Source organism: Pseudorca crassidens, chromosome 8 (assembly GCF_039906515.1).
Source record: "Pseudorca crassidens isolate mPseCra1 chromosome 8, mPseCra1.hap1, whole genome shotgun sequence".
Classification (NCBI taxonomy): Eukaryota; Metazoa; Chordata; class Mammalia; order Artiodactyla; family Delphinidae; genus Pseudorca; species Pseudorca crassidens.
This window is the reverse complement of record NC_090303.1, coordinates 106829613-106855561: the sequence shown is the minus strand read 5'-3', so window position 1 is coordinate 106855561 and position 25949 is coordinate 106829613. Positions and strand designations below refer to the sequence as shown.

General features: G+C 47.5%; 1 protein-coding gene across 6 annotated transcripts in view; it reads right to left on the bottom strand.

The window, feature by feature from the left end:
* The window catches only part of DYNC2I1 (dynein 2 intermediate chain 1), a 44925-nt gene that overhangs the window by 17479 nt on the left and 1497 nt on the right, over positions 1-25949 (bottom strand). For 4 of the 6 annotated variants that reach the window (XR_010945741.1, XM_067747610.1, XM_067747612.1 and 1 more), the window contains exons 2-12: positions 17969-18022; positions 16763-17168; positions 13383-13474; positions 11002-11292; positions 10697-10752; positions 9333-9387; positions 6621-6686; positions 3962-4039; positions 3188-3407; positions 1945-2047; positions 657-786 (exon numbers count right to left, since the gene is read on the bottom strand). Coding sequence is in view for 5 of the 6 variants with exons in the window: in XM_067747610.1 (XP_067603711.1) it covers positions 657-786; positions 1945-2047; positions 3188-3407; positions 3962-4039; positions 6621-6686; positions 9333-9387; positions 10697-10752; positions 11002-11292; positions 13383-13474; positions 16763-17168; positions 17969-18022 (1551 nt within the window). In the remaining variant the exon portion in view is untranslated. The remainder of the gene's footprint in view (positions 1-656; positions 787-1944; positions 2048-3187; positions 3408-3961; positions 4040-6620; positions 6687-9332; positions 9388-10696; positions 10753-11001; positions 11293-13382; positions 13475-16762; positions 17169-17968; positions 18023-25949) is intronic. The other 2 variants (XM_067747611.1, XM_067747614.1) reach the window with 1 other exon arrangement.

The window sequence follows — 25949 nt, the reverse complement described above, 5'->3', positions numbered from 1 at the left end:
GCTGCGTGGCCTAAGCCAGGTGATGGAGAAAAACAGGTAGATGACAAAGGGACCTGGCAAGAAGGATCCACAGGCAGGTGACAGGGGGCCTGGGAAGGTAAGGGGGATCCACAGGCAGGTGACGGGGAGCCTGGGAAGGTAAGGGGGATCCACAGGCAGGTGATGGGGAGCCTGGGAAGGTAAGGGGGATCCACAGGCAGGTGACGGGGGGCCTGGCACAGGAAGACCTTGAGAGGAGGGTGAGGAGAATGGACCAGGCAGGAGGGATACTGAGGTGAGCCCAGTGTCTCGGGATTTGGGAGGCACTCGGTCGCTGATCTTGGAGTCCCTACATGCAGGAACATACGTGCAGGCCTCGGAGGCAGTGCAGGACGCTACAGCCCCACCGGAACCCAAGCAAGTGATCCGAGGTGACTTCCCAGTGACCTTCAGTAACTCCCCTACTTGGGGCTGTCCTCAGGGCTTGGGAGCGATCCACATCCGTGCCCAGGAGCCTCCAGGGCGCCGAGGACGCTGGCACAACCTCCAGGTGACGAGCACATGACGTCTGCGTCCCTCACAACCACTCCCAGGTCTAACGTCCGGAACAGGACACAGCGCCACACAAACTCCTGCCACGCACTGTACTCGCACTTGGTAGCTAACCTTGTACTCACCTGCTTGGTGTTTCTTTTCCCGAAGTTTCTGATGTACATGTCGTACTCGTTCACCGGTGGGAGGTCCAGGAGGGAGAAGGTGAAGGAGAAGTCCAGGTCGATAAGCCGGAGCAGCTTTGTGCTGCGTGTCCTGGAAACGAGATGACGTGACAACCACGTGCAGAGGGAAGAATGGGCCGGGGGAGGGAGCCTCAGGAGGAGCTGGCGGCTCTGGCCAAGGGGCTCGTGAAGGTCTGTCTGGTGGGAGCCTGAGATACTGACAGTCAGTAAGGTGGGAACTCACGCGTGTACAGCGAGGCCCTGGGGCTGAAACCCCCGCCTGTGCCATCGGCGCCCTCAGGCCCCCATCCCACCTGCCCGCCACCCACCCCGCTCTGAGGGACTGAGCCCTGGCCACTCCCGAGGGACGCGTCCAGCCAGGCAAGCCCCTGTCCACCCTCACCCCCGCCTTCATCTGATAAGACACTGGAAGAGCCGTGCTGCTGCAGAGGTTGGCGGTCGTGAGACCCAGGGGCGGGAGAGCCCGCTCCGCCACTGTGTCTCCCTGGCCGATCCCACTCTCTCTAAACCTATTGCATCCATCCCAGATCTGGGTGGACTCTTACATCTGCTCCCAGACTGTACTGGGTTTAGTACAGGGGACCACAGGCTGAGATTCTGTTCTCCACTTTCATGAATCTAGGAATTCTGCAAATTTCTGAGTTCACAGTCGTGTGACTCTGACGCCTGGCGGCCCTGGCTGTTCAAAGCTCACATCCACCTCCACCAGAGGCTAACCCGGGGCCTGCGCTTCATCGTCTACACAACTGGCCTGCGGCACCCACGGAGGACATCAACACAGGAGGCACAGCGCCCGGGCCAGCGTGGGGCTCTTCACCCACGAGTCCCCAGCTTCCTCACGCGAGAAACAGAGCGCTGGCCCTGAGTGACGCCAACCACAGGGCAGGAGGGGGCAGCACCACAGGCGCAGGCTGGGCCAGGCCGACTCTCTGCTCGGGGTTCCGGCCACCAGCCTCGCAGGCCCCTGACTGTGACGCTGCCGCAGCCGTGACGTGGGGGCTCCCAGGGCCCCCCGGAACTAACACCAATGCTAGGGCCGAGCTTGTCTACAGTACTGCACACCCGCACCAGGACACAACATCTGGACACAGGGAAACGGAGCACAAATGAAATCACGTGCCTGAACGCCAGCAGTGAAAACAAAACAAGAGCTAATTTTTAAGGGTACGTTGAAGAAAAGTGTATTAAAACTCCCTAATTCCTTCTGCAAAGTTCCCAACACACCTACTTTTGCTTAAGGGCCTGAGTCCGACTCTTCTGGCGGCGTGAGGCTGTCGCAAAGTCCAGGAAAATCCCACAAGCAGGGGTTTCGGAGGGGGAAACGTCTGCAGCTGCACACACACAAAAAGCGTTTTCGTGACACTGAAACATTTCTTCAAGCAAAAGAAATCAAGAGTAAACCAGCCAGAAGCATGCAAACCAATTATGTTCAGTAAGGTCTTTACACATAACTAGTGTTAAACATCTACGAGCATTTAAGAACCACTCCAGCTACCGTCATCTAAAACTTGCAGCAACAAAGCAAAACTTCCTACGCATGTGCCAATCACACTACGTTTAGAACTATTTAAGAACACACATACAAGGCAGTCCTCCACTCCCGCCCCACTCTCCCCCTCCCCCTCCCCAAGTGTGTCCTCTGGTAAGGGAGCTGAGACGTGAACGCACAAAACAACTGAAGAACAGAGACAGATGCAGCTTAATGCTGCATCAGCCACTCACTGTGGCAGAGAGAAAACAGGCAGACGCGGGCAGGGGTTCGTCAGGTCACAGGGTGCGGAGGTCGTTGGCCTGGTGGCTGCCGAAAGCTGCCCCCAGGACGGACAGCTCGGGCCTCGCCCTCCCACGCACACAGCCCCCGCTGCCTCTACCCTCCAAGGACTTCTGCGCTCCCCGTGCAGACCGACCCCGTCTGTCTATACATTTACTCCAGGTGTATCGCACTCTGTCTTCTCACTCCTCTTGGATGCGTGTTTGAACCCCTGCAAAGAGCGTGCCCTCCCCTGCCGTCTCACAGCTTGATCAGACCGGCCAGGCACAGCCGGATCCGAGCCAGGGCACCCGCCTGGAGGCCGCGAGCAGGTTGCTGACGGAGCGCCTCCTGTTTCTCATCCCTCAGAACACCTGGCACTCAGGACCGTCAGGAGCGTTCATGAAAAGAACTCTCCTACCCTTACAAGTAGCCCTATCATACCCAGATGCCAAGAACTTCTGAGCGAAATACATTTCCAATCTCCTAAAGAAAATCTCCGGGCGAGGACAGCTCCCTGGGGAACAGACCCTGTGCCGCCACGCTGCCCCTCTGACACGCCCGGGCCTCCAGAAAAACAGCAGCCTGTGCAGCTGACGGACGACACAGCGCAGGGAAGGAGCAGGGCTGCGCCCAGGCCCCCCGCGCTGAGCACCTGCCGGGCGCCGTCACGGGGGCGGAAGGGCCGGGAGCGACACGGGACCAGCATGCACTCACGTACCCGGCCCCGGCACCCTGCCACGCTCCGTCCGGCCTTGCTTCTCAAACAGCTTCGAGGACAGCTCGCCGACCCGTTCATTTTCTGCATGGATGGCTTTCTGAATTTCCTGTATCTCCCTCCTTCTGGCCAGAGGAAGCTCTTCCGCTGTCTCTTCTGATTCAGGCTCATGTGCAACATCGTCATCGTCCCCGTCACAGACCTCAAAGTCATCCTCGTAGCCCTGCAAACGTAGCAGACACGCACACAGGACAAAACGCACAGCTTACAGCCTGAAACAGACGTGGTCCTCAGTGTGGCTCAGGGCGACTTCTACAGCTCACAGATTTCCACATCATTGCATCACAAATCTGTATGAACTGCTGCGTTTGTTTTTCTGCATCTGTATAAACTCTACAGAACCACGTACACTGAGAGCTCTGAATGAACAATAACGTGCAAACGCCTTTGTGCTGAGAATGGGAGTGTATGTGCACGTAAACGTGTGCTACATGTATACTCCATGTAGACGTACACATATATATGCATACACACGTGCACATATACGTACACATTTGATTGCAGTGCACCAACAATAGCTTAAATAGAAAAACCACTTAATTACATCATATTGGTCAGCAATGGTAGACATATAGCAAACTTTTTATAGGTGCCAGACCTAAATCAAACAGCTAAGGAGTATTGAGAGCAACAGAAAGAAAAAAAAAAAACTATTAAGTTACTGATTTTAGAACAAATTATCTTTAAGCTGAGAAAATTTAAAATTTTTATACCTACTTCAAAATCATCTTCAAAACTGGCTGCATATTCATCAGCTCCAGCATTTTCTAAGCCAATGTCTTCCTTTTCAATTTCCTAGAGGTAGAAATCAAACATATAATTAAAATATTCAATCATAAGTTGACTCTTGCAAATCGGTTGGGAAAATACATGTTTTCTCAGATTCACTTGATGTTGCTAATTTTAAAATTCAAATATCTATAAAATGAACATAACCTAATTACAACTCTTAAAGAAATACCCTAACTTATAAGTATAGCCAGAAAGAGAAAACAGTGAACAATCATATTCTTTTTGGGGAACCTCTATAATTCTGGTGGCTAAAGAAAAAAGGTGTGGTACTTCCCTGGTGGCGCAGTGGTTAAGAATCCGCCTGCCAGTGCAAGGGACACGGGTTCGAACCCTGGTCTGGGAAGACCCCACATGCCGCGGAGCGACTAAGCCCATGCGCCACAGCTACTGAGCCTGTGCTCTAGAGCCCGTGGGCCACAACTACTGAAGCCCGTGGGCCACAACTGCTGCAGCCCGTGCACCTAGAGCCCGTGCTCCACAAAAAGAGAAGCCACCGCAATGAGAAGCCCACACACCACAACGAAGAGTAGCCTCTGCTCGCCACAACTAGAGAAAGCCCACGCGCAGCAACGAAGACACAACGCAGCCAAAAAAAAAACAATGGAACAAAATTTTAAAAAACAAAAAAGAGACAAGGTATTATACAAATAACCCACAGACTGGCATTCAGCACTGCCTTCCCCACTGTGCCTCTCACCCATGATCACAGCCCAGCATCTGCAGTTAAGAACAGACACACTGACACATGTGCTCAAGCACACGCCAGCCAGGTCCCGTGTGGCCCACCACAGCTCCAGTGACCAGGACCAGCCCACAGCCCTGCCCCACGAGCAGGCAGATGGGCTGCTCTGCCCCTGGCCCGGCCATCACTGACCACCGCCAGCCTCCATTTCTCCCCTGAAGTCTGAGTAAGTCCTGCAGTGGACGTGTGCTCAGTCGTGCTCTGTAGGTTTGGGGAGCTGCACGTGTCACCCTCAGGCCGACCCGGTCTGGGTCTGAGGGATGAGGAAGAGGGTGCTGGGAAGACGGAGCAGAAGGACGTTCCAGGTCTCCAGGGCAGGAGGTGGCAGAAACGAAATACAGGTTCAGGCAACTCACACTTTCCCCCAAGGCTGTTCCTTCTCTTGTCCACCTCTGCTCCCCCTCACCCGATTTACTGGTGACATGGTACCTCCACCGCGCACAAGCCTACACACCAGGAGCCCGGCGGGACCCCGCTCTCCCCGCCCACCGGCCGGCCCTCCGCCCCAACCCTGCCACCCCCCAGCCTAGCCCCTACCGTCCCTGCCGTGTCCCCTCTCGTGCCCTCGGAGTTCAGAGACAACCTTCTGAGCAGGAAATCTGATCACACCACACCTGCTTCATACCCACACAGCTCCCCAGCACCCGTGGTGGACGCCCCAAGCACCACAAATTCAATCACCGACGGGGCTTCCGTCTCCATCCTGGAGGAAGAAACAAAACATTCCTGGCGCCTGCAGGCAGGACAGACGTGGGGAGGTGAGACCCACCCGCAGGCCTGCTGCAGAGGTGGGCACTGCTGATCTGCCCAGGGGCAAGGAGACGACTCGCAGGCTTTCGGGTTTCACACAGGATAGATGTTGGGGATGGAGGGCAGAGGGTGAGCCTGCGGAGTGTGGACCGTCCAGGAGGGCCGACAAGCTTGGAGCTCAGGAAGGGGGCGGGAAGGGCTTCATCTTCTCTCCAGAACCTAGTGCCCTGCTGTGTGGTGACCAATGCCAGGAAGTCAGTGATCGGAGCCACAGAGAAGCCAGCTGAGCCTCAAAGTGGACATTCGGTTCTGAGCCCGGGGATAAGGACGTGCCCCGCAGGCCGAGAGGACCAAAAAGCTGCCCCACGAGCAGGTGCTTTGAGCACATCGTCATACAAAGTCACCGTATGTTATGGTGCGTGACATGCCACGTGTACGGTACCAATAAACAGGACCCTGCTGATTGAGAAGAGAAACTAAGACAAACGTCATGCAGGAGTTTTAAGCAAAACTCACAGCATCGCAAGCTCGCTGCGTGCCGACAACTCATCACTCGGCAAGCACCCAGGGCCTCACGGTGCCCAGGGCGCCCGTCAGGGGCAGACAGGAGGACGGTGCCAAGGAAGTGTTCCTCCACCTCCCACGGGGGCCCCAAGCACACAGTCTTCTGCTTCACTCCCCAGTTCTGGAGAGAGTGCCTTGGCATCACCAATGGCCTCTTACAGGAGGAGGGCCGTTTCCTTTGCCTCTGCTTTGGCTTTTGTTTTTGAAAATTATCTGCTACGTGGAATATGTCTCACTGACGATGGCCAGAACTGTCTCTGTGATGCCTCTGTTCAGTTTCTTCCATTCTCCCCAGACCTGCTTTCAACGCAGAGCAACAACGAGAAGGCTGAGGACGCATCCAGCCCACGCTCCTCAGGAAGCCGCACACCCGAGGGCAGCGCGGGGCAAGCACGCACCTCCCCCTCCGTCCTAACGTCCTGCTGCCTAAAAGGAGGAGGGTATCACCCCCAGGAAACACACCGCGAGAGCCGGGACACGAGTGACAGCGTGCGCTGGGACAGAAGCAGAGACACGTCCTCTCCTTACCAAGGCCTCTTCACTCCCTTGCCTCCAGGCCAGCTTCCACGCCGAGGGGCCCTCTTCGCGGCCATGCTGGGGGACACAGCACAGCTGGTCAGCGCGGAGGGACAGAGGGAGGGTCCCAGGGCAGCCACAGGGCCCACCCCCCCTCTCATGGGGACGCAGGTCCTGGCTCAGAGGGGCACTGGTGGTGCGACTTCACACAGGAACTCAGCCTCTCTGGGCCTTGGTTTTCTCTTCCAAGAAATGGGGAGAACTGTGAACCTTCTTCCTTGTGCCAGTGAGGCGGCAGGTAAAACGGGAGAAGCTGGCCATCCTGCTGTGGTCACTGGCCCCAGGAAGGCACAGCTCTCAGATGTCACTGCTCAAAACCATTTGGTGCAAAAGAGTGGGGAGTGCACAGCGTATCACCATGAAGAAAATGAGCAGTTTTCCACGTGTCCATAAAATTATTCTGGCATATTGTGGGCTCTCCACAAATGCTGAAGCATGTTGATGCTATAAAATATATGACCCAATCATAAGCCAGAACGAGCTGCCAAACATCTTCAAAATCACCGCCGGGCTCTCTCAGGGGGAAGAATGTAAAATGTCTCATTCATAATTCTTTATATCGGTTACATGTTGAAAGAATAATATTTCAGAAATGTTGGATTATATATGTTATTCAAATTAATTTTATGTTTCTTTTTTAAGGTGCCTACCAAAAATTTAAAATTACAAACGTGGCTCACATTGTAAGTCTAGTGAACAACGCTAACACTTACCAAAAACATTGGGAGACAGAAGGAAAACATTAAAAACTATATATTTTCATCCAATAATTCCAGTTCAAGAAATTTAGGGCTTCCCTGGTGGCACAGTGGTTAAGAATCCGCCTGCCAATGCAGGGGACAAGGGTTCGAGCCCTGGTCCGGGAAGATCCCACATGCTGCGGAGCAGCTAAGCCCGTGTGCCACAACTACTGAGCCTGTTCTCTAAAGCCCGTGAGCCACAACTACTGAGCCCATGTACCACAACTACCGAAGCCTGCGGGCCTAGAGCCCGTGCTCCACAACAAGAGAAGCCACCGCAATGAGAAGCCTGCGCACCGCAACAAAGAGTAGCCCCTGCTCGCCACAGCTAGAGAAAGCCCACGTGCAGCAACGAAGACCCAATGCAGCCAAAAATAAATAATAAAATAAAATAAATAAAAGCCCTTCTCTAAAAAGCAAAAAAAAAGAAAGAAAGAAAGAAAGAAATTTACCCTCGAAAAGTAGGAGGGAGATCTGTATCATCAGAACTGGAGGGGTTTCCACAACAAATTAGGAAAAACAGTATATGCTGCATGGGGTGTATGTGTATATAAAACAAAAAAAGGCATTCAAATCCCCCAAATATATATATCAAAATAGGATTGTGAAAGATAATATAGAAAAAAAGATTATGTGGGAAGAATTATTTGTAAGGCTAACTTTTTTTTCTAAGGTGTGGCTACAGCTAGACAGTAAGGAATCCAACCACTGCCCCAAACTGAGTGAATAAAACATCCTCACATCAAACAATACATGCCGCATGACCTGGTTTAGGAAAGATTACTGTGCTTTTGTGTATGTACATGGAATAAAGGTCTGTAAAGACATGGCACGAGATACTAAGGACAGGTATCTCACAGGCCAGGGTTTCAGACAACTATCAGAGAGAGAAAACGATTATTCTTCACAGGTAACAGAAGCCAAAATCTGCTTGCCGCATTATCTATAAGACAAAAACCGAGGAAGCGGTTTGATAATAATTTTAACACCACAGTATACAATTCTAGAGATACCAAAGAATCATTATGAAGACTCTTCTGATGATAATTATGAAAATGGTATACAAGATGAAGACTGGGAGTTGTGGTGTCCTGAGTGACACCGTATCACCGACACGTGCTTCTTGAGTATACACACATGCACACGTGGTCCAGAACATGAAACATTACATCTTATGACTTGCATGTGCTTCTCGAGTATACACACACGCGCACACAAACATGTGCTCGCACACCTAGTCCAGAACATGAAACAACTACATAAGGAGCAGGGCCATGAGGGTGTCAGTGATAATAACAAATGTTTGACAGAATTCGCCAGTGAGGTCATCTGAGCCTGGGTCGCTTTGTGGAGAGATTTTCTACACTAACACAATTTTGTTACTAACCACAGATCTACTCAGACTTTCTGTTTCTTCTTGAGGCAATTTCACCAATTTATATCTTCCAGGAATTTCCCTTTCATCTAAATTGTCTAATCTGTTAGCATGAAATGCTGTCATTCTATTAGTGAAAGTGGGTGCTGAAGTCTCAATCACTGTTGAATTTTCTATTTCTCCCTTTAATTGGGTCAGTTTTTACTTCTCGTATTTTGTGTCTCTTTTGTGAGGTGCATGTTCATTTATAAATGTCATATTTTCCTGCAAGCTAATTATTTTATTACTACCATACGTTCCTCCACCTCTAGTCCAGCCACTCAAGCTCTGTTACAGCTGCTGTTTGATGGTTTACCTTGTCCATCTTTTTACTTTTAATCCATTTGATTAAAAGACTCAATCCACTTGAGTCTTTTAATCTAAAATGTATCTCTTATGTGCCTCCTGGAATAGCCAATCAAATAAGCCATCCGCAAACAAGGCCCGCCTCAGGGTCTGAGTCGCAGGACCACGCCCACTGCATAACAGAATCAGTGTGAAGTGTCTTACCTTCCTTCTGGAGTCTTCATCTTTCCCATTATTCCTCTCTAAATTCTCTGCATGCCTAGGAAGCAAATATGATCAAAATCAAAATTAATTTTAAACAAAGACTTGAAAATTAAAACACTGACATCCCAGTGAAGGCTCAGCAATTGATATGATTAAGAATGGCAGTAGTCTGGCATATTGCAAAGCACGCTATGTTAGAACTATGAATACTAAATCCTTTTTTAAACTATTTTTACTATTTCAGCAGTAGTACAAGATAGGAAATATCTTCAGAAGAGAGAGAAGAAACTATGTTTTAACAAACTTGTGTTTGTGTATGACTCTATATCCTTATAAGAGTTCTAGAATATTCCTGTAATTTTATTAGAGAATCTCCCAAATGTTATTTTGTGTTTAATATAATATTTGTATTTCCAAAAGAAAGATTTACCTTGAAATATGTTCTATTCTTTAATCATATTTTATATGTTTACCTGGGACCTAAAATAAAGGCTTTCAAAATTGCAAGTTGATTTTCAATTTTTGGAACTTACATTCATACCAATTCAATATAGCATATGTTTAAAAACATACAGAACCAAGCAAAAGCTTCACTGTGCATTCCAGCAGATCTGCAATATAAAATCCAGGAATCTGCACCCCCAGGTTTAAGTACTAACTTTGTTCAAACTTGTAAGAATTTGGGCAAGGCATTTAACCTGAGTCTTCCTAATCTGCGAAAAAGAATTACCAAATATAGTTGTCACAAAGAACAAATTATAACGCAGAGCTCATATACAAAATGAGGGTTTACACACAAACTCTAATCTGTAATCTTCATGAACTGCACAAAATAGGTATCATCCAAGCTTCACCAGAAAAGATGAGGCTCCAAAGGGCCACCCAACATCCCAGGGAAGATGCAGATGTGCAGCGGCCTGGCCAATGCCCTGGCCTTTGTCTGACTTGCAAACACTGGGCAGCGGTGGTCTGCGGGCGTGTCTGCGCTTAGTGTTTAGGGGAGGTGAACCACAGGCCGGTAAAAGGTGCCCAACAGCCCACCTGCAGACGCTCTCCCCCCGCAAAGCAGAGACTCCCAAGCGAATCGGTCCCCCACGTGAGGGTGGACAGTCTAATGCTGCATGAGCAAGTATGTAAAAGGCAGAACAGGACTAATGATTCATTGATATAACAAGCTTCCAAGCTCCACGAGTACACCAAAAATACAATTTAGAGGGCTTGCATTGAGAGTAAATGAGGTGCATCTATAATTTATTCTCACTTACTGGCCCTAATCAGGCCCAACAAGAAAAATTCATTTTGAAGCACTGTGTGAGAACTGTGTTGTAAACAGAATAAACAACCAAAGGACGAATATTCCTTACTCGCTTCCAGTCCCATCTCTCTTCGAACTTGCACCTCGATTTCTGCATTCACCATTCTATCAAAAAAAATTCCATAACCATTAATTAGTATATCATAATGAATTAACCATAATTAGTGAGCTCTGTAAAAGAAGTCATGAGCTCAAAATTTAACAACAGCATCGATGTTACAGGCATCTCTTAAAATAACGGTTTTTACAACCTCTCTTTAGTAAATAAGGGGCTTGACATAAGGGAGATGAATAAGGTACACCAAAAGGGGATGCGCCTTTCTCTGAGGGGGCTGACGCGTCAGGAAATGGTACCTCGGCCTCCCTCCTCCTGTGCTCCTTCTTGCCCACGCTGCTTCGGCGCTTCTCCTCGTCCACATGGAAGCCTTCTTTATGGCGTTTTTCTTTATGCCTTTCTTCCCCTTCCTTGTCAGAGAATGAATTGCTTTTTTCTTTTGAATACTTCTCTCTTTTCTCCCTTGTGCTGCTTTTTTCTCGATGTTTCTTTTCTCTGTCTGGCTCTTTCTGCTTCCTGTGTCGTCTTTCACCTTCTTCCTTATAAAGCCAATACTTGAGAGGATTGTCTTTGCTGTCACCATACTGCAACTTTGGACGTGACATTGAAAAACACATGAGCGTATAAAACAGACGCCTTCTGTCTTATATACACATTACAGCAAACACAGGGGAAGACACAGAGCTGACCTGGCTCTCACTCCCCTGTCCTGCCGCGGGCACCTTCCCATACTCACCTGGCGATGGGAAAGGAAACCACGCAGACACCCCCCCCCCCGACACACACACACACACACACACACACACACACACACACGACAACAGACAGCGCAGCCAGCAGCCTCACCCTAAGGAGGAGCATCGTCCCAATTCCTCTGCATGGCGGACACCCTTCCCTTCCTGCCGCCCTCTCCTCGACTCCCCTGCGTCCTGAGCGCTACCAACACGCAAGGCCCTCCTGAGAGAGCCATGTGACTTGTCTGGAAGGACATCCGCTTTCGTGGGCGCACACTGCGCCTCTCTTCATGGCACACAGCTCACGTCTGCCCCCACCCGCAGGGAGATGGTTCAGCCATCCCTGCATCTCCCAAGCCTCCAGGGATGTCCAGGGACCACGGGTGCCGAGGCCACAAGGCAGCGATCTGCGAGCTTACACAGTGGGTCATGAGCGCCCGGTTCGGGGAGCATCACCACCATGTCTCAGCAGGACCCAAACTGAACCGTCCTTCTCCGTTCACTCAGGGCCTCCTCCGCCTCTGTTCCCCGTGGTTCCATCCCCTCCAGCCCCCACCCGCTCTGCTCATGGCCACCAGGATAACCTTCCCAAAGAGAAACATGGAGAAGCTCCTCAGGTGTGAAGTTAGATTCCTGCACACCCATCACAGACTGAATTCGAAGGGAATTAAAGACTTACCGTTAAAAAATTATGAGGACCCAGAACAAAACACAGGCAACTCCTTACATGACACCAGCGTGGGGAAGAGGGCTCTCCAAGCATCACAACAACAACAGAAATAAGGAAAGACAGACCTGACTACTTCATAACTTTAAACTTACTTATAAAAATAACGATTGCACAGTAGAACAAACAGAACACTGACATATATAACTAGCAGAGAGTTCATCTTTAAAGTACTCTTAAAGTTAACAATACACCCCACTAGACAAGTATGCAGACATACACAGGTAGTAACTAATAATAGGACAATAAACCCTTTTATAAAATGCCCTTTGGGGACTTCCCTGGTGGTCCAGTGGATAAGACTCTGTGCTCCCACTGCAGGGGGCCCAGGTTCGATCCCTGGTCGGGGAAATAGATCTCACATGCATGCCGCAACTAAGAGTTACATGCCACAACTAAGGAGCCAGCGAGCCACAGCTAAGGAGCCTACCTGCCGCAACTAAGACCCAGCACAACCAAATAAATAAATAAAAATAAGTATTTTTTAAAAATACCCTCTGCTTCTGAATCAAATTAGCAAATGTTAAAAATTATGATAATGCCCAGTTGCTGCTTAGGACATGAGGAATCACACTCTGATGTATGAACAATTACAGTCTAATGTAAAACAAATGGGGTAACACTTACTTTGATCTAGCAAGTTCACTTCCAGAAATTAATCATAAGGAAATAATTATGAATAAATGCAAAAAGTTTATACCATGGATGTCTTTACCAAAGACATTTAGAAGCAACGTAAGTATCCAAAAAAAAAGCAGATGTGTCCAGAAAACATCATTGAATACTGTATTATGCAGGTATTAAAATACTATAGACAGATATGACAGCTTAGAAAAAATGCTCGAAATGTATCAAAACAGTTATAAAACAGTAAAAATCCAACTTAAGAAAATAAAGTTTCTATGTACATATCCAAACACATACACTTATATGAACATATGTACATAAACCTATAGGGCATATAGCTAAACATTATCAGTAATTATCTCTGTTTTTTATCTTTTCTCTTATTATTATTTGCATTTTGTAAATTTTCCAAGATAACCAAGGTTTACTCTTGGAATTGGAGAAACACACTTGCCTGTGAGAACTTAGTGCCTGAGAACTGTCTTAGGTCTTAGATTCCGTTTTACAGTATTTTCCAGAAGCCCTCTAACGCCTGTGCCTGAGCGCCCTGAGCTTTGCAGCTGGAGCCCCTCCCAGGCCTCGCCCTGCGTACCTTTCTTTCTCGGTATCTTCTTTCTCTCTCCTCATCTCCTCTCTCAGAGTCTTCATCTCTCCGTTCCCCCTCTGCAATTCTTGCTTTACTTACTACAAAAATAAAACGGACTTTTAACATTCTCAAACTTTAGCACAGCAAAAATATCTTCTAACATCCTGCTGCAGTCTTTACTGTAGATATCACACAGTAACACATATGAAAACATATTCTTTAATTAAAACACATTCTCCAATCTCAAGAATGGAAAGTTCTAGAATCTAAACTTAAAATGGAATAAAGAAGAAGGAAACCTGGAAAGCATGTCAGAGGAACGCCTGGGAACCCGAGAGGAGCCCCGGCCCAAACACAGGCCTTTGGGGCTCCTGCCCTGGACTGAGATGCTCAGGGAAGCAAAGTCCAGTCCGGCTGGGCAGACTGCTTCATTCATCTGCAGGGAAAAGGCGGCTTCGGATGACTGGGGGATTGCCCCCCGCTCCGGGTCTCCCACAGCCCTGCTGCCTGGGGTACATGGATGCAGGAGGCCCTGTGATGCAGGTGGGTGCACCCACCCCACCCCATGATCTCTCCCTGCCATGGGGGAGCCCAATAGAGCCACCTCAGTCACTGGTGACGCCTGCAGCCCCGTTCAATAGTGAAAAACTAGACTTTCATTTTTGAATTTGCACCAAGTTATTAGGCTTAAAACTAAAAGAGTCCACATTTTTAAAGGTGAGGACAAAATTCAACATACAGAGATCATCAAAACAAAGTTCATTCACTCCAGAAGTATTCACCAGGGGCTTCCCTGGTGGCGCAGTGGTTAAGAATCTGCCTGCCAATGCAGGGGACACGGGTTCAAGCCCCGGTCCAGGAAGATTCCATATGCCGCGGAGCACCTAAGCCCGTGTGCCACAACTACTGAGCCTGCGCTCTAGAGCCTGCGAGCCACAATTACTGAGCCCAAGTGCCACAACTACTGAAGCCCGCACACCTAGAGCCCGTGCTCTGCAACAAGAGAAGCCACCGCAATGAGAAGCCCACGCACCGCAACGAAGAGTAGCCCCCGCTTGACGCAACTAAAGAAAGCCTGCGCGCAGCAACGAAGACCCAGTGCAGCCATAAGTAAATAAATAAATTTATAAAAAAAACAAAAAAACAAAAGTATTCACCAAACCTGACCACTTTCTAGGAGCCTGGGGTACACAAGATCAAAACAACCGGTGGGGGTCTCCTGGGGGGACACAGGAGTGAAGGGGTGGGTTCCGAGAGACGGGAGAGAAAGAGTGGGGGGTCAGGATGATCGTCAGGATTTCTGACCTAAGGAAGGAAGGGAGGGCCCCGGGGATCCAGGGGAGACACAGAGGAGACGAGGGAAGAGGCACGAAAACAACCAGGGGAGGAGGGAGGACCGTCAGTCTAGTTGTGCAATGAGTCTCTCCAGAGCAGCCCACTCAACACTGCACTGAAAATCCAGATCAGGCAGCAGACCAAAGGACTGATCTGAAACCAAAACAGACTGTATTACTAAAAAGTACCGGGCTTCCCTGGGGGCACAATGGTTAGGAGTCCACCTGCCAGTGCAGGGGACACAGGTTCCAGCCCTGGTCCAGGAAGATCCCACATGCCGTGGAGCAACTAAGCCTGTGTGCCACAACTACTGAGCCTATACTCTAGAGCCCGTGAGCCACAACTACTGAGCCCGTGCACCACAACTACCGAGCCCACGTGCCACAGTTACTGAAGCCCGCACGCCTAGAGCCCACGTGCCACAACTACTGAGCCCACGTGCCACAACTACTGAGCCCGCATGCCACAACTACTGAAGCCCACGTGCCACAACTGAGCCCACGTGCCACAGCTACTGAGCCCGCGTGCCACAGCTACTGAAGCCTGCACACCTAGAGCCTGCGTGCCACAACTACTGAGCCCACGAGCCACAACTACTGAGCCCGTGTGCCACAGCTACTGAGCCTGCGCACCACAGCTACTGAGCCTGCGCACCACAGCTACTGAGCCCGCATGCCTAGAGCCCACGAGCCACTACTGAGTCCATGTGCCACAACTACTGAGTCTGTGTGCCACAACTATTGAAGCCCATGTGCCACAACTACTGAAGCCCACGTGCCTAGAGCCCGTGCTCCGCAACAAGAGAAGCAACTACAATGAGAAGCCCATGCAGAGGAACGAAGAGTAGCCACCGCTCGCCGCAACTAGAGAAAGCCTGTGCACAGCAACGAAGACCCAACACAGCCATAACTAACTAAATAAATAAATTTATTTTAAAAATAAAAAATTTAATTAAATTTAAAAATACCAAGAACATCAAAATAATAATCCTAAAGAGAGGCAATGGATAGTCAGGTAGTCAGTGTTAAACTTAATTAGAGATAACCCTCTTAACCCCAGCTCTGCCCCAGCATTCGGCCTGGCAGAGATGCACACTCGGGTCCTCGGGGCCTGAGCCCCTGCACAGGAGGGACACACTCCAACAGGGGCCACAAACCGAGGTCCTAGTCCCATCGTGTTCACAGCCTGAGGATTCTAAGAGTCACCACATGCTCTTCGCATATGTTCCTTTTTTGTTTATGTTGGCTAGTTTGAATTTTTTTATAGGAAGCAGACACTATTTGCATAATAAAAAATAATGAAGATACTTATTTCCATTTTGGGGAGGAAAAAGTTATGTACCTCTACCTTAGAATGCCTAGGAATCTGGACAAATAATATTTAAATACGGCTTAAAACTGACACTTTTGAGGAATTCTTTTTTATCAAAGAGCATTATTTTTGTTTATTTACAACGTGGATTACGATCTATTGAGGTAATAAACCTAAAATATATTTCAATGGTAAAACTCCAGCAAATCGTGAGAAAACTGTTACTCCTTTTGTTCACTGAAATGAGTTTTAAAAAAACCCGAAAGAAAGCTTCCCTGGTGGCGCTGTGGTTGAGAGTCTGCCTGCCAATGCAGGGGACACGGGTTCGAGCCCTGGTCTGGGAGGATCCCACATGCCGCGGAGCGACTAGGCCCGTGAGCCACAACTACTGAGCCTGCGCGTCTGGAGCCTGTGCTCCACAACAAGAGAGGCCAAGATAGTGAGGCCCGCGCACTGCGATGAAGAGTGGCCCCCGCTTGCCACAACTAGAGAAAGCCCTCACACAGAAACGAAGACCCAACACAGCAAAAAAAAAAAAAAAAAAAAATTAATTAATTAACTCCTACCCCCAACATCTTCTAAAAAAAAAAAACCCGAAAGAAAAGAGTGCAAAGAGCACACGCGAGCACCACCGGGGCCTCCCACTTCACAGTCAAAGCCAAGACCTTCATAAAAACCAGGAGAGAAAACAAGCGGGGAGGGGCCACCTCCAAGGAGGAAAGTGCCCCCGAGTCACAGACCTGCCCGCCTGTGCTCGGGCCTGTCTCGGTCCCTGTCGCGGTCGCGGTCGCCGCCCAGCCGGCTGCGGTGCGCGGCCACCTGCCGCAGCTCCGCCGGCCGCGCCCGGCCCCTCTTGCGCTCCTTCGCTCGGCCGTGGGGCTTCTCCGCGTCCCGCTCCTGGTGCTTCTCCTGTGGCCGGCCCCTGTCCTTCCTGCTGTCCCGCGGCTTGTCCCTGTCCCTGTCCCCGCGCGGGCGCCCCCCGGCAGCCTGGCCGTCCCTCTCGGCCGCGCTCTCTCTGTACTCGGCGTCACGGTCTGCGGCGCTGGGTCTGCGCTCTTTGCGGTCCGCCCGGTCCACCTCTGACTCCCTCCGCGGCTTCCTGGCTCTGGGCCTCGTCTCTTCCGTGGGACTGGCTGATCGAGCGGCCTGCGCGAGAGAAGGACAACGGGGCTCTGAACCCAGGCTCATACTCACTGAAGGGCCCTAAGAAGCGCTGGCGTCAACTGCTCCCCATCCCGGCACGACGGGCCGGGACGCAGACTCTGGAACCCGCAGAAGCGGGCTCAGCTTGGCAGCCCGTGCTTGGCGAGGCGCCCACTTACAGGGACGTCCCCGTGTGCTGGCAGATCAAACCTAAAGCGCTACGTGAGTCAGAAAGAAAAGAAAGGGGCGCTGAGGCTGTGCGGGAAAGTCTCCAGGACACTATCCGCCGGGGGCCCCTCTCAAGGAACAAGGACCCTTGTCGGAAACTCTCAGGAGGTCTTTTGTTTGGCCATGCTGCGCAGCATGCGGGATCTTAGTTCCATGACCAGGATCGAACCCGAGCCCCCCGCACTGGAAGCATGGAGTCTGAAACACTGACGGACCACCGGGGAAGCCCCCTCTCAGGAGGTCTTGATCGCAACCCCTCAGCCGCGCACACACATGCACACAGACCACACACGCGCACACGCACTCACACACTCACAAGGCCCGAGCTCTGAACGCTGACAGGAACCCGACTGGTGGAATGCTGGGCCGAACTGGGACGGAAAACCCGATCCAAGAGGGTTCCAGAGCAATTAACCACATGGCTTTATCTCTGAGTCAAACCACCTCTGAAATGAGCCACATGGAAGCAAAGTTGTGCAGAGCTGAGAACCCGGTAACACTGTGCAAGATTACCATCCAGCGTCCAAACAGACCCCAACTCAAATCTTTTTTCCCAAATCTTTAAAATATATTACCCAAAGGTGTTTTCTGAGCTCATCTTCTTTCCAAGTATCATCTTTGGTTCTTCTCTAAAAAGAAAAGTATAGAGTTAGAATTTTTAAAGTTTAAAATATCTAATTTTTTATGCTCCAGTGAGCTGATTTTTCATCAGACCATTTTAGTCAATGGCAATCCTCGGTATGCCAGAAATTACTGTCTATCTACAAGAATAAAAGGCAATACGAACACCGATTTTTTAAAATTACCCACAAATGATCACAGGCTACTTCATATTCATGCTGCTCCGAGGCTCGGGCCCACCACAGGCACCCAGCCCCACCTCCCCTCAGCGGACTCAGGGTGGACTCCTCGGTGGGATCTGTGCCGGGCAGGTGCCTCTTCGGGTGCTAAGAGCACACAAGCCCACAACCAGGGGCTCCGGCCACGTGCACGGGGTGATAAGTAACAAAAGCCACCAAGGATGTTTTCCCATAGAGAACAAGGTAAATCTACCCTGTCTACCTCATTTCCCTTTGAGACACTCTGCCTTATACAGGGCGATTTGGTGTGTTTAAAATTTAAAGCAAATGGAGTACAAGTGAAAATGAAAACATATTCACGGATCAGCCACCAAAAATTTTCCTGTTGATGTGAAAATGAGGGAAGCAGAAAAAAATTCACAACAGCTCATAAACACTCTAAGGAGAAATAAATAAAAAGCAACCAGGCCAAGAATCTACCAAAGCACAACCAGAAAGTACATCGTGCCCTGCTGTCACTGGAACACGTATTCTTTTCTGATAAATCGGTCGATTTAGCAAAAGGGGTCCACGGTAAGACATGGTGAAGATGGTCAGCGGCAGTTAGCATAGCTATAACCTGCAGCTGCTGAACTTTAAAATGTTTTCTCTCTCAAGTTAACGGCTCTTTAGAGAGGTTTAATACTTGACCTTTTCCAAACAAATGGGCCAAACCCGAGGGAGAGCATATGCGCTGCTTGTGGAGCGGGTAGCCTCTGTGACGAGTGTGTGGGAAACGGGCTCTTAACGGCTGTGATTGCATTACTGAGGCCAATAGAGTAAAAACACCTGAAGGCAACAGATCACCAGAGACCCCAGGGCTTCCCGCCGCCTCTTCCGTTTTTACCAACAAAACCCAGCTTTGGGCTTTACTTCATCCTGAAGCTTTTCTTTCTTTCCTTTCTTTTTTCTCTTGTAAATTTTTAAAGCTGTAAAATGACACAGAGCTCCTCGTGCCCAACACAGCCCCATTTGTCACATGTATCCCCAGAAACTCCACGCACAGCCCGTGTATGTGAGACCACAGCACTTCAGACCAGGAGCCCCCCTGCCCCGTGCCCTCCACTCAGCCAGGGTCCTGCCCTGTGAGGCAGGCAGGCAAGTAAATTAAAACTGACGCTCCAAGAAGGCAGGCAGCATTTCCTCCTGCGAGAGGAAGAAACCCCACCCTGAAAACAAAAGAAAACCCCAGGAGAGCTGCCTGAACAGCAGAACCTCCAACCTCCTTATCTAAGGGTAACCTAAATACAGACATACCCCTCCTACTTACCTGTACATACAGATATGTACGTGTTCACACTGCTCGATGTCCTTCCTGATGCAATCACACTACATAGCTCTACAGTGGACACTGCCTATATAATCACCGTATGATAACTGATGACAGACTGACATTATAATGCAGTGATCCCAGTTCAGGCAAACAAAAGCGGTGGCCATTGAGGATCTGGTCTCAGACACGTACCTGCGCCACTGAGAACCTGAACTTTTCCTGAACTGCACCAGATCCAAGAACACTACCAGTCATCAGAACAGCGCCTGCCAGCTGCGAGGACCCCAGCCAAGCCCTCACTTCTTCCAAGCGCCAACGATCATTCTTGACAAACAGCTCATGGAGCTAACCGTTTTGCCTTTATAAGCCACCCTCACTTTGCAGTTCAAGAGCTTGAATCTGTGTCTCCCGGGCTGCAGTCATAACAAACGCCAAATAAACACGTTTTTATCTCAATCAAGTCTCCATTTCTAAAATTTTGGTTAACACAACTTTTAAAACATCCTATAAACAAATCACAGAAAACTTAAGTTATGGAATAACTTATGAAAATGTAGAGAGATTGGTTCAAGATGGCAGAGTAGAAGGACGTGCTCTCACTCCTGCTTGCGAGAACACTGTAATCACAACTAACTGCTGAACAATCACTGACAGGAAGAAACTGGAACTCACCAAAAACGATACCCCACATCCAAATACAAAGGAGAGGCCACAAAGAGACAGTAGGAGGGGCGAAATCGCAATAAAATCAAATCCCATAACTGCTGGGTGGGTGACTCACAAACTGGAGAACACTTATACCAGAGAAGTCCACCCACTGGATTGAAGGTTCTGAACCACACGTCAGGCTTCCCAACCTGGGGGTCCAGCAACGGGAGGAGGAATGCCTAGAGAATCAGACTTTGAAGGCTAGCGGGATTTGACTGCAGGACTTCGACAGGACTGGGGGAAACAGAGACTCCACTCTTGGAGGGCACACACAAAGTAGTGTGTGCATCGGGACCCAGGGGAAGGAGCAGGGACCCCATAGGAGACTGAACCAGACCTACCTGCTAGTGTTGGAGGGTCTCCTGCACAGGCAGGGGTGGCTGTGGCTCACCATGGGACACTGGCAGCAGAAATTCTGGGAAGTACTCCCTGGCGTGAGCCCTCCCAGAGTCCGCCATTAGCCCCACCAAAGAGCCCGGGTAGGCTCCAGTGTTGGGTCGCCTTAGGCCAAACACCAAAAGGGAGGGGACAGCCCCACCCATCAGCAGACAAGCCCATTAAAGTTTTACTGAGCTCTGCCCACCAGAGCAACAGTCAGCTCTACCACCACCAGTCCCCTCCCGTCAGGAAACTTGCACAAGCCTCTTAGATAGCCTGATCCACCAGAGGGCAGGCAGCAGAAGCAAGAACTACAATCCTGCAGCCTGTGGAACAAAAACCCCATTCACAGAAATATACAAAAGATGAAAAGGCAGAGGGCTATGTACCAGATGAAGGAACAAGATAAAAACCCAGAAAAACAACTAAATGAAGTGGAGATAGGCAACCTTCCAGAAAAAGAATTCAGAATAATGATAGTGAAGATGATCCAGGACCAAAAAAGAACGGAGGCAAAGATAGAGAAGATGCAAGAAATGTTTAACAAAGATCTAGAAGAATTAAAGAACAAACAAACAGAGATGAACAATACAGTAACTGAAAAAGAAAATACACTATAAGGAATCAATAGCACAATAACTGAGGCAGAAGAACGGATAAGTGACCTGCAAGACAGAATGGTGGAATTCACTGCTGTGGAACAGAATAAAGAAAAAAGAATGAAAAGAAATGAAGACAGCCTAAGAGACCTCTGGGACAACATTAAATGCAACAACATTAGCATTATAGGGGTCCCAGAAGGAGAAGAGAGAGAGAAAGGACCCGAGAAAATATTTGAAGAGATTATAGTTGAAAACTTCCCTAACATGGGAAAGGAAATAGCCACCCAAGTCGAGGAAGCACAGAGAGTCTCATACCGGATAAACCAAAGGAGAAACATGCCAAGACACATAAAAATCAAACTGGCAAAAATTAAAGACAAAGAAAACGAATTGAAAGCAGCAAGGGTAAAATGACAAATAACATACAAGGGAACTCCCATAAGATTAACAGCTGATTTCTCAGCAGAAACTCTACAAGCCAGAAGGGAGTGGCATGATATACTTAAAGCATGAAAGGGAAGAACATACAACCAAGATTACTCTACCAGCTAGGATTTCATTCAGATTCGATGGAGAAATCAAAAGCTTTACAGACAAGCAAAAGCTAAGAGAACTCAGCACCACCAAACCAGCTCTACAACAAATGCTAAAGGAACTTCTCTAAGTGGGAAACACACGAGAAGAAAAGGACCTACGAAAACAAACCCAAAACATTAAGAAAATAGTCACAGGAACATACATATCGATAATTACCTTAAACGTGAATGGATTAAATGCTCCAACCAAAAGACACAGGCTTGCTGAATGGATACAGAAACAAGACTCATATATATGCTGTCTACAAGAGACCCACCTCAGACCTAGGGACACATACAGACTGAAAGCGAGGGGATGGAAAAAGATATTCCATGCAAATGGAAATCAAAAGAAAGCTGGAGTAGCTATACTCATATCAGAAAAAATAGACTTTAAAATAAAGAATGTTACAAGAGACAAGGAAGGACACTACATAATGATCAAGGGATCAATCCAAGAAGAAGATATAACAATTATAAACATATATGCACCCAACATAGGAGCACCTCAATACATAAGGCAACTGCTAACAGCTATAAAAGAGGAAATTGACAGTAACACAATAATAATGGGGGACTTTAACACCTCACTTACACCAATGGACAGATCATCCAAACAGAAAATTAATAAGAAACACAAGCTTTAAATGACACAATAGACTAGATAGATTTAATTGATATTTATAAGACATTCCATCCAAAAACAGCAGATTACACCTTCTTCTCAAGTGCACACGGAACATTCTCCAGGATAGATCACATCTTGGGTCACAAACCAAGCCTCAGTAAATTTAAGAAAATTGAAATCATATCAAGCATCTTTTCTGACCACAACACTATGAGATAAGAAATGAATTACAGGGAAAAAAACGTAAAAAACACAGACACATGGAGACTAAACAATACGTTACTAAATAACCAAGAGATCACTGAAGAAATCGAAGAGGAGATCAAAACATACCTAAGGACAAATGACAATGAAAACACGGTGACCCAAAACCTCTGGGATGCGGCAAAAGCAGTTCTAAGAGGGAAGTTTATAGCTATACAATCCTACCTCAAGAAATAAGAAAAAACTCAAATAAACAACCTAACCTTACACCTAAAGGAATTAGAGAAAGAAGAACAAACAAAACCCAAAATTAGCAGAAGGAAAGAAATCATAAAGATCAGACCAGAAATAAATGAAATAGAAACAAAGAAAGCAATAGCAAGAATCAATAAAACTAAAAGCTGGTTCCTTGAGAAGATAAGGAAAATTGATAAACCATTAGGCCGACTCATCAAGAAAAAGAAGGAGAGGACTCAAATCAATAAAATTAGAAATGAAAAAGGAGAAGTTACAATAGACACCTCAGAAATACAAAGCATCCTAAGAGACGACTACAAGCAACTCTATGCAAATAAAATGGACAACCTGGAAGAAATGGACAAATTCTTAGAAAGGTATAACCTTCCAAGACTGAACCAGGAAGAAATAGAAAATATGAACAGACCAATCACAAGTAATGAAATTGAAACTGTGATTAAAAATCTTCCAACAAACAAAAGTCCAGGACCAGATGGCTTCACAGGTGAATTCTATCAAACATTTAGAGAACAGCTAACACCCATCCTTCTCAGACTCTTCCAAAAACTTGCAGAGGAAGGAACACTCCCAAACTCATTCTATGAGGCCACCATCACCCTGATACCAAAACCAGACAAAGATACTACAAAAAAAGAAAATTACATGGGCTTCCCTGGTGGCACAGTGGTTGAGAGTCCGCCTGCCAATGCAGGGGACGCCGGTTCGTGCCCCGGTCCGGGAGGATCCCACATGCCGTGGAGCGGCTGGGCCCGTGAGCTGTGGCCGCTGAGCCTGCGCGTCCGGAGCCTGTGCTCCGCAATGGGAGAGGCCACGGCAGTGGGAGGCCCACGTACCGCAAAAAAAAAAAAAAAAAAAAAAGAAAATTACAGACCAATATCACTGATGAATATAGATGCAAAAATCCTCAACAAAATACTAGCAAAGAGAATCCAACAGCACGTTAAAAGGATCATATACCATGATCAAGTGGGATTCATACCAGGGATGCAAGGATTCTTCAATATACGCAAATCAATCAATGTGATACACCATATTAACAAGTTGAAGAATAAAAACCATATGATCATCTCAATAGATGCAGAAAAAGCTTTTGACAAAATTCAACACCCATTTATGATAAAAACTCTCCAGAAAGTGGGCATAGAGGGAACCTACCTCAACATAATAAAGGCCATATATGACAAACCCACAGCAAATATCATTCTCAATGGTGAAAAACTGAAAGCATTTCCTCTAAGATCAGGAACAAGACAAGGATGTCAACTCTCACCACTATTATTCAACATAGCTTTGGAAGTCCTAGCCATGGCAATCAGAGAAGAAAAAGAAATAAAAGGAATACAAATTGGAAAAGAAGAAGTAAAACTGTCACTGTTTGCAGATGACATGACACCATACACAGAGAATCCTAAAGATGACACCAGAAAACTACTAGAACTAATCAATGAATTTGGTAAATTTGCAGGATACAAAAGTAATGCACAGAAATCTCTTGCATTCCTATATACTAATAATGAAAAATCTGAAAGAGAAATTAAGGAAACACTCCCATTTACCACTGCAACAAAAAGAATAAAATATCTAGGAATAAACCTACCTAAGACAAAAGACCTGTATGCAGAAAACTATAAGACACTGAGGAAAGAAATTAAAGATGATACAAACAGATGGAGAGATACACCATGTTCTTGGATTGGAAGAATCAATATTGTGAAAATGACTATACTACCCAAAGCAATCTACAGATTCAATGCAATCCCTATCAAATTACCAACAGCCTTTTTTACACAACTAGAACAAAAAATCTTAAAATCTGTATTGAGACAAAAAAGACCCTGAATAGCCAATGCAATCTTGAGGGGAAAAAAAAGGAGCTGGAGGAATCAGACTCCCTGACTTCAGACTATACTACAAAGCTACAGTAATCAAGTCAATATGGTACTGGCACAAAAACAGAAATACAGATCAATGGAACAAGATAGAAAGCCCAGAGATAAACCCAGGCACCTATGGTCAACTAATCTATGACAAAGAAGGCAAGGATATACAATGGAGAAAAGGCAGTCTCTTCAATAAGTGGTGCTGGGAAAACTGGACAGCTACATGTAAAAGAATGAAATTAGAACACTCCCTAACACCATACATAAAAATAAACTCAAAATGTATTAGATACCTAAATGTAAGACCGGGCACTATAAAACTCTTAGAGGAAAACATAGGAAGAACACTCTTTGACATAAACTAGAGCAAGATCTTTTTTGATCCACCTCCTACAGTAATGGAAATAAAAACAAAACTAAACAAATGGGACCTAATGAAACTTAAAAGCTTTTGCACAGCAAAGGAAACCATAAACAAGACAAAAAGACAACCCTCAGAATGGGAGAAAATACTTGCAAATGAAGCAAGGGACAAAGGATTAATCTCCAAAATATATAAACAGCTCATGCAGCTCAATATTAAAAGAACAAACAACCCAATCCAAAAATGGGCAGAAGACCTAAACAGACATTTCTCCAAAGAAGACATACAGATGGCCAAGAAGCACATGAAAAGCTGCTCCACATGACTAATTATTAGAGAAATGCAAATCAAACCTACAGTGAGGTATCACCTCACACCAGTTAGAATGGGCATCATCAGAAAATCTACAAACAACAAATGCTGCAGAGAGTGTGGAGAAAAGGGAACCCTCTTGTACTGCTGGTGGGAATGTAAATTTATACAGCCACTATGGAGAACAGTGTGGAGGTTCCTTAAAAAACTAAAAACAGTATTACCATATTGACCCAGCAATCCCACTACTGGGCATATACACTGAGAAAACCATAATTCAAAAAGACACATGCCCCCTAGTGTTCATTGCAGCACTGTTTACAATAGCCAGGACATGGAAGCAACCTGTGTCCATCAACAGATAAATAGATAAAGAAAATGTGGTATATATATACAATGGAATATTACTCAGCCATAAAAAGGAACGAAATTGAGTCAGGTGTAGAGACGTGGATGGATCTAGAGACTGCCATACAGAGTGAAGTAAGTCAGAAAGAGAAAAATAAATATCGTATATTAACGCATATATATGTAA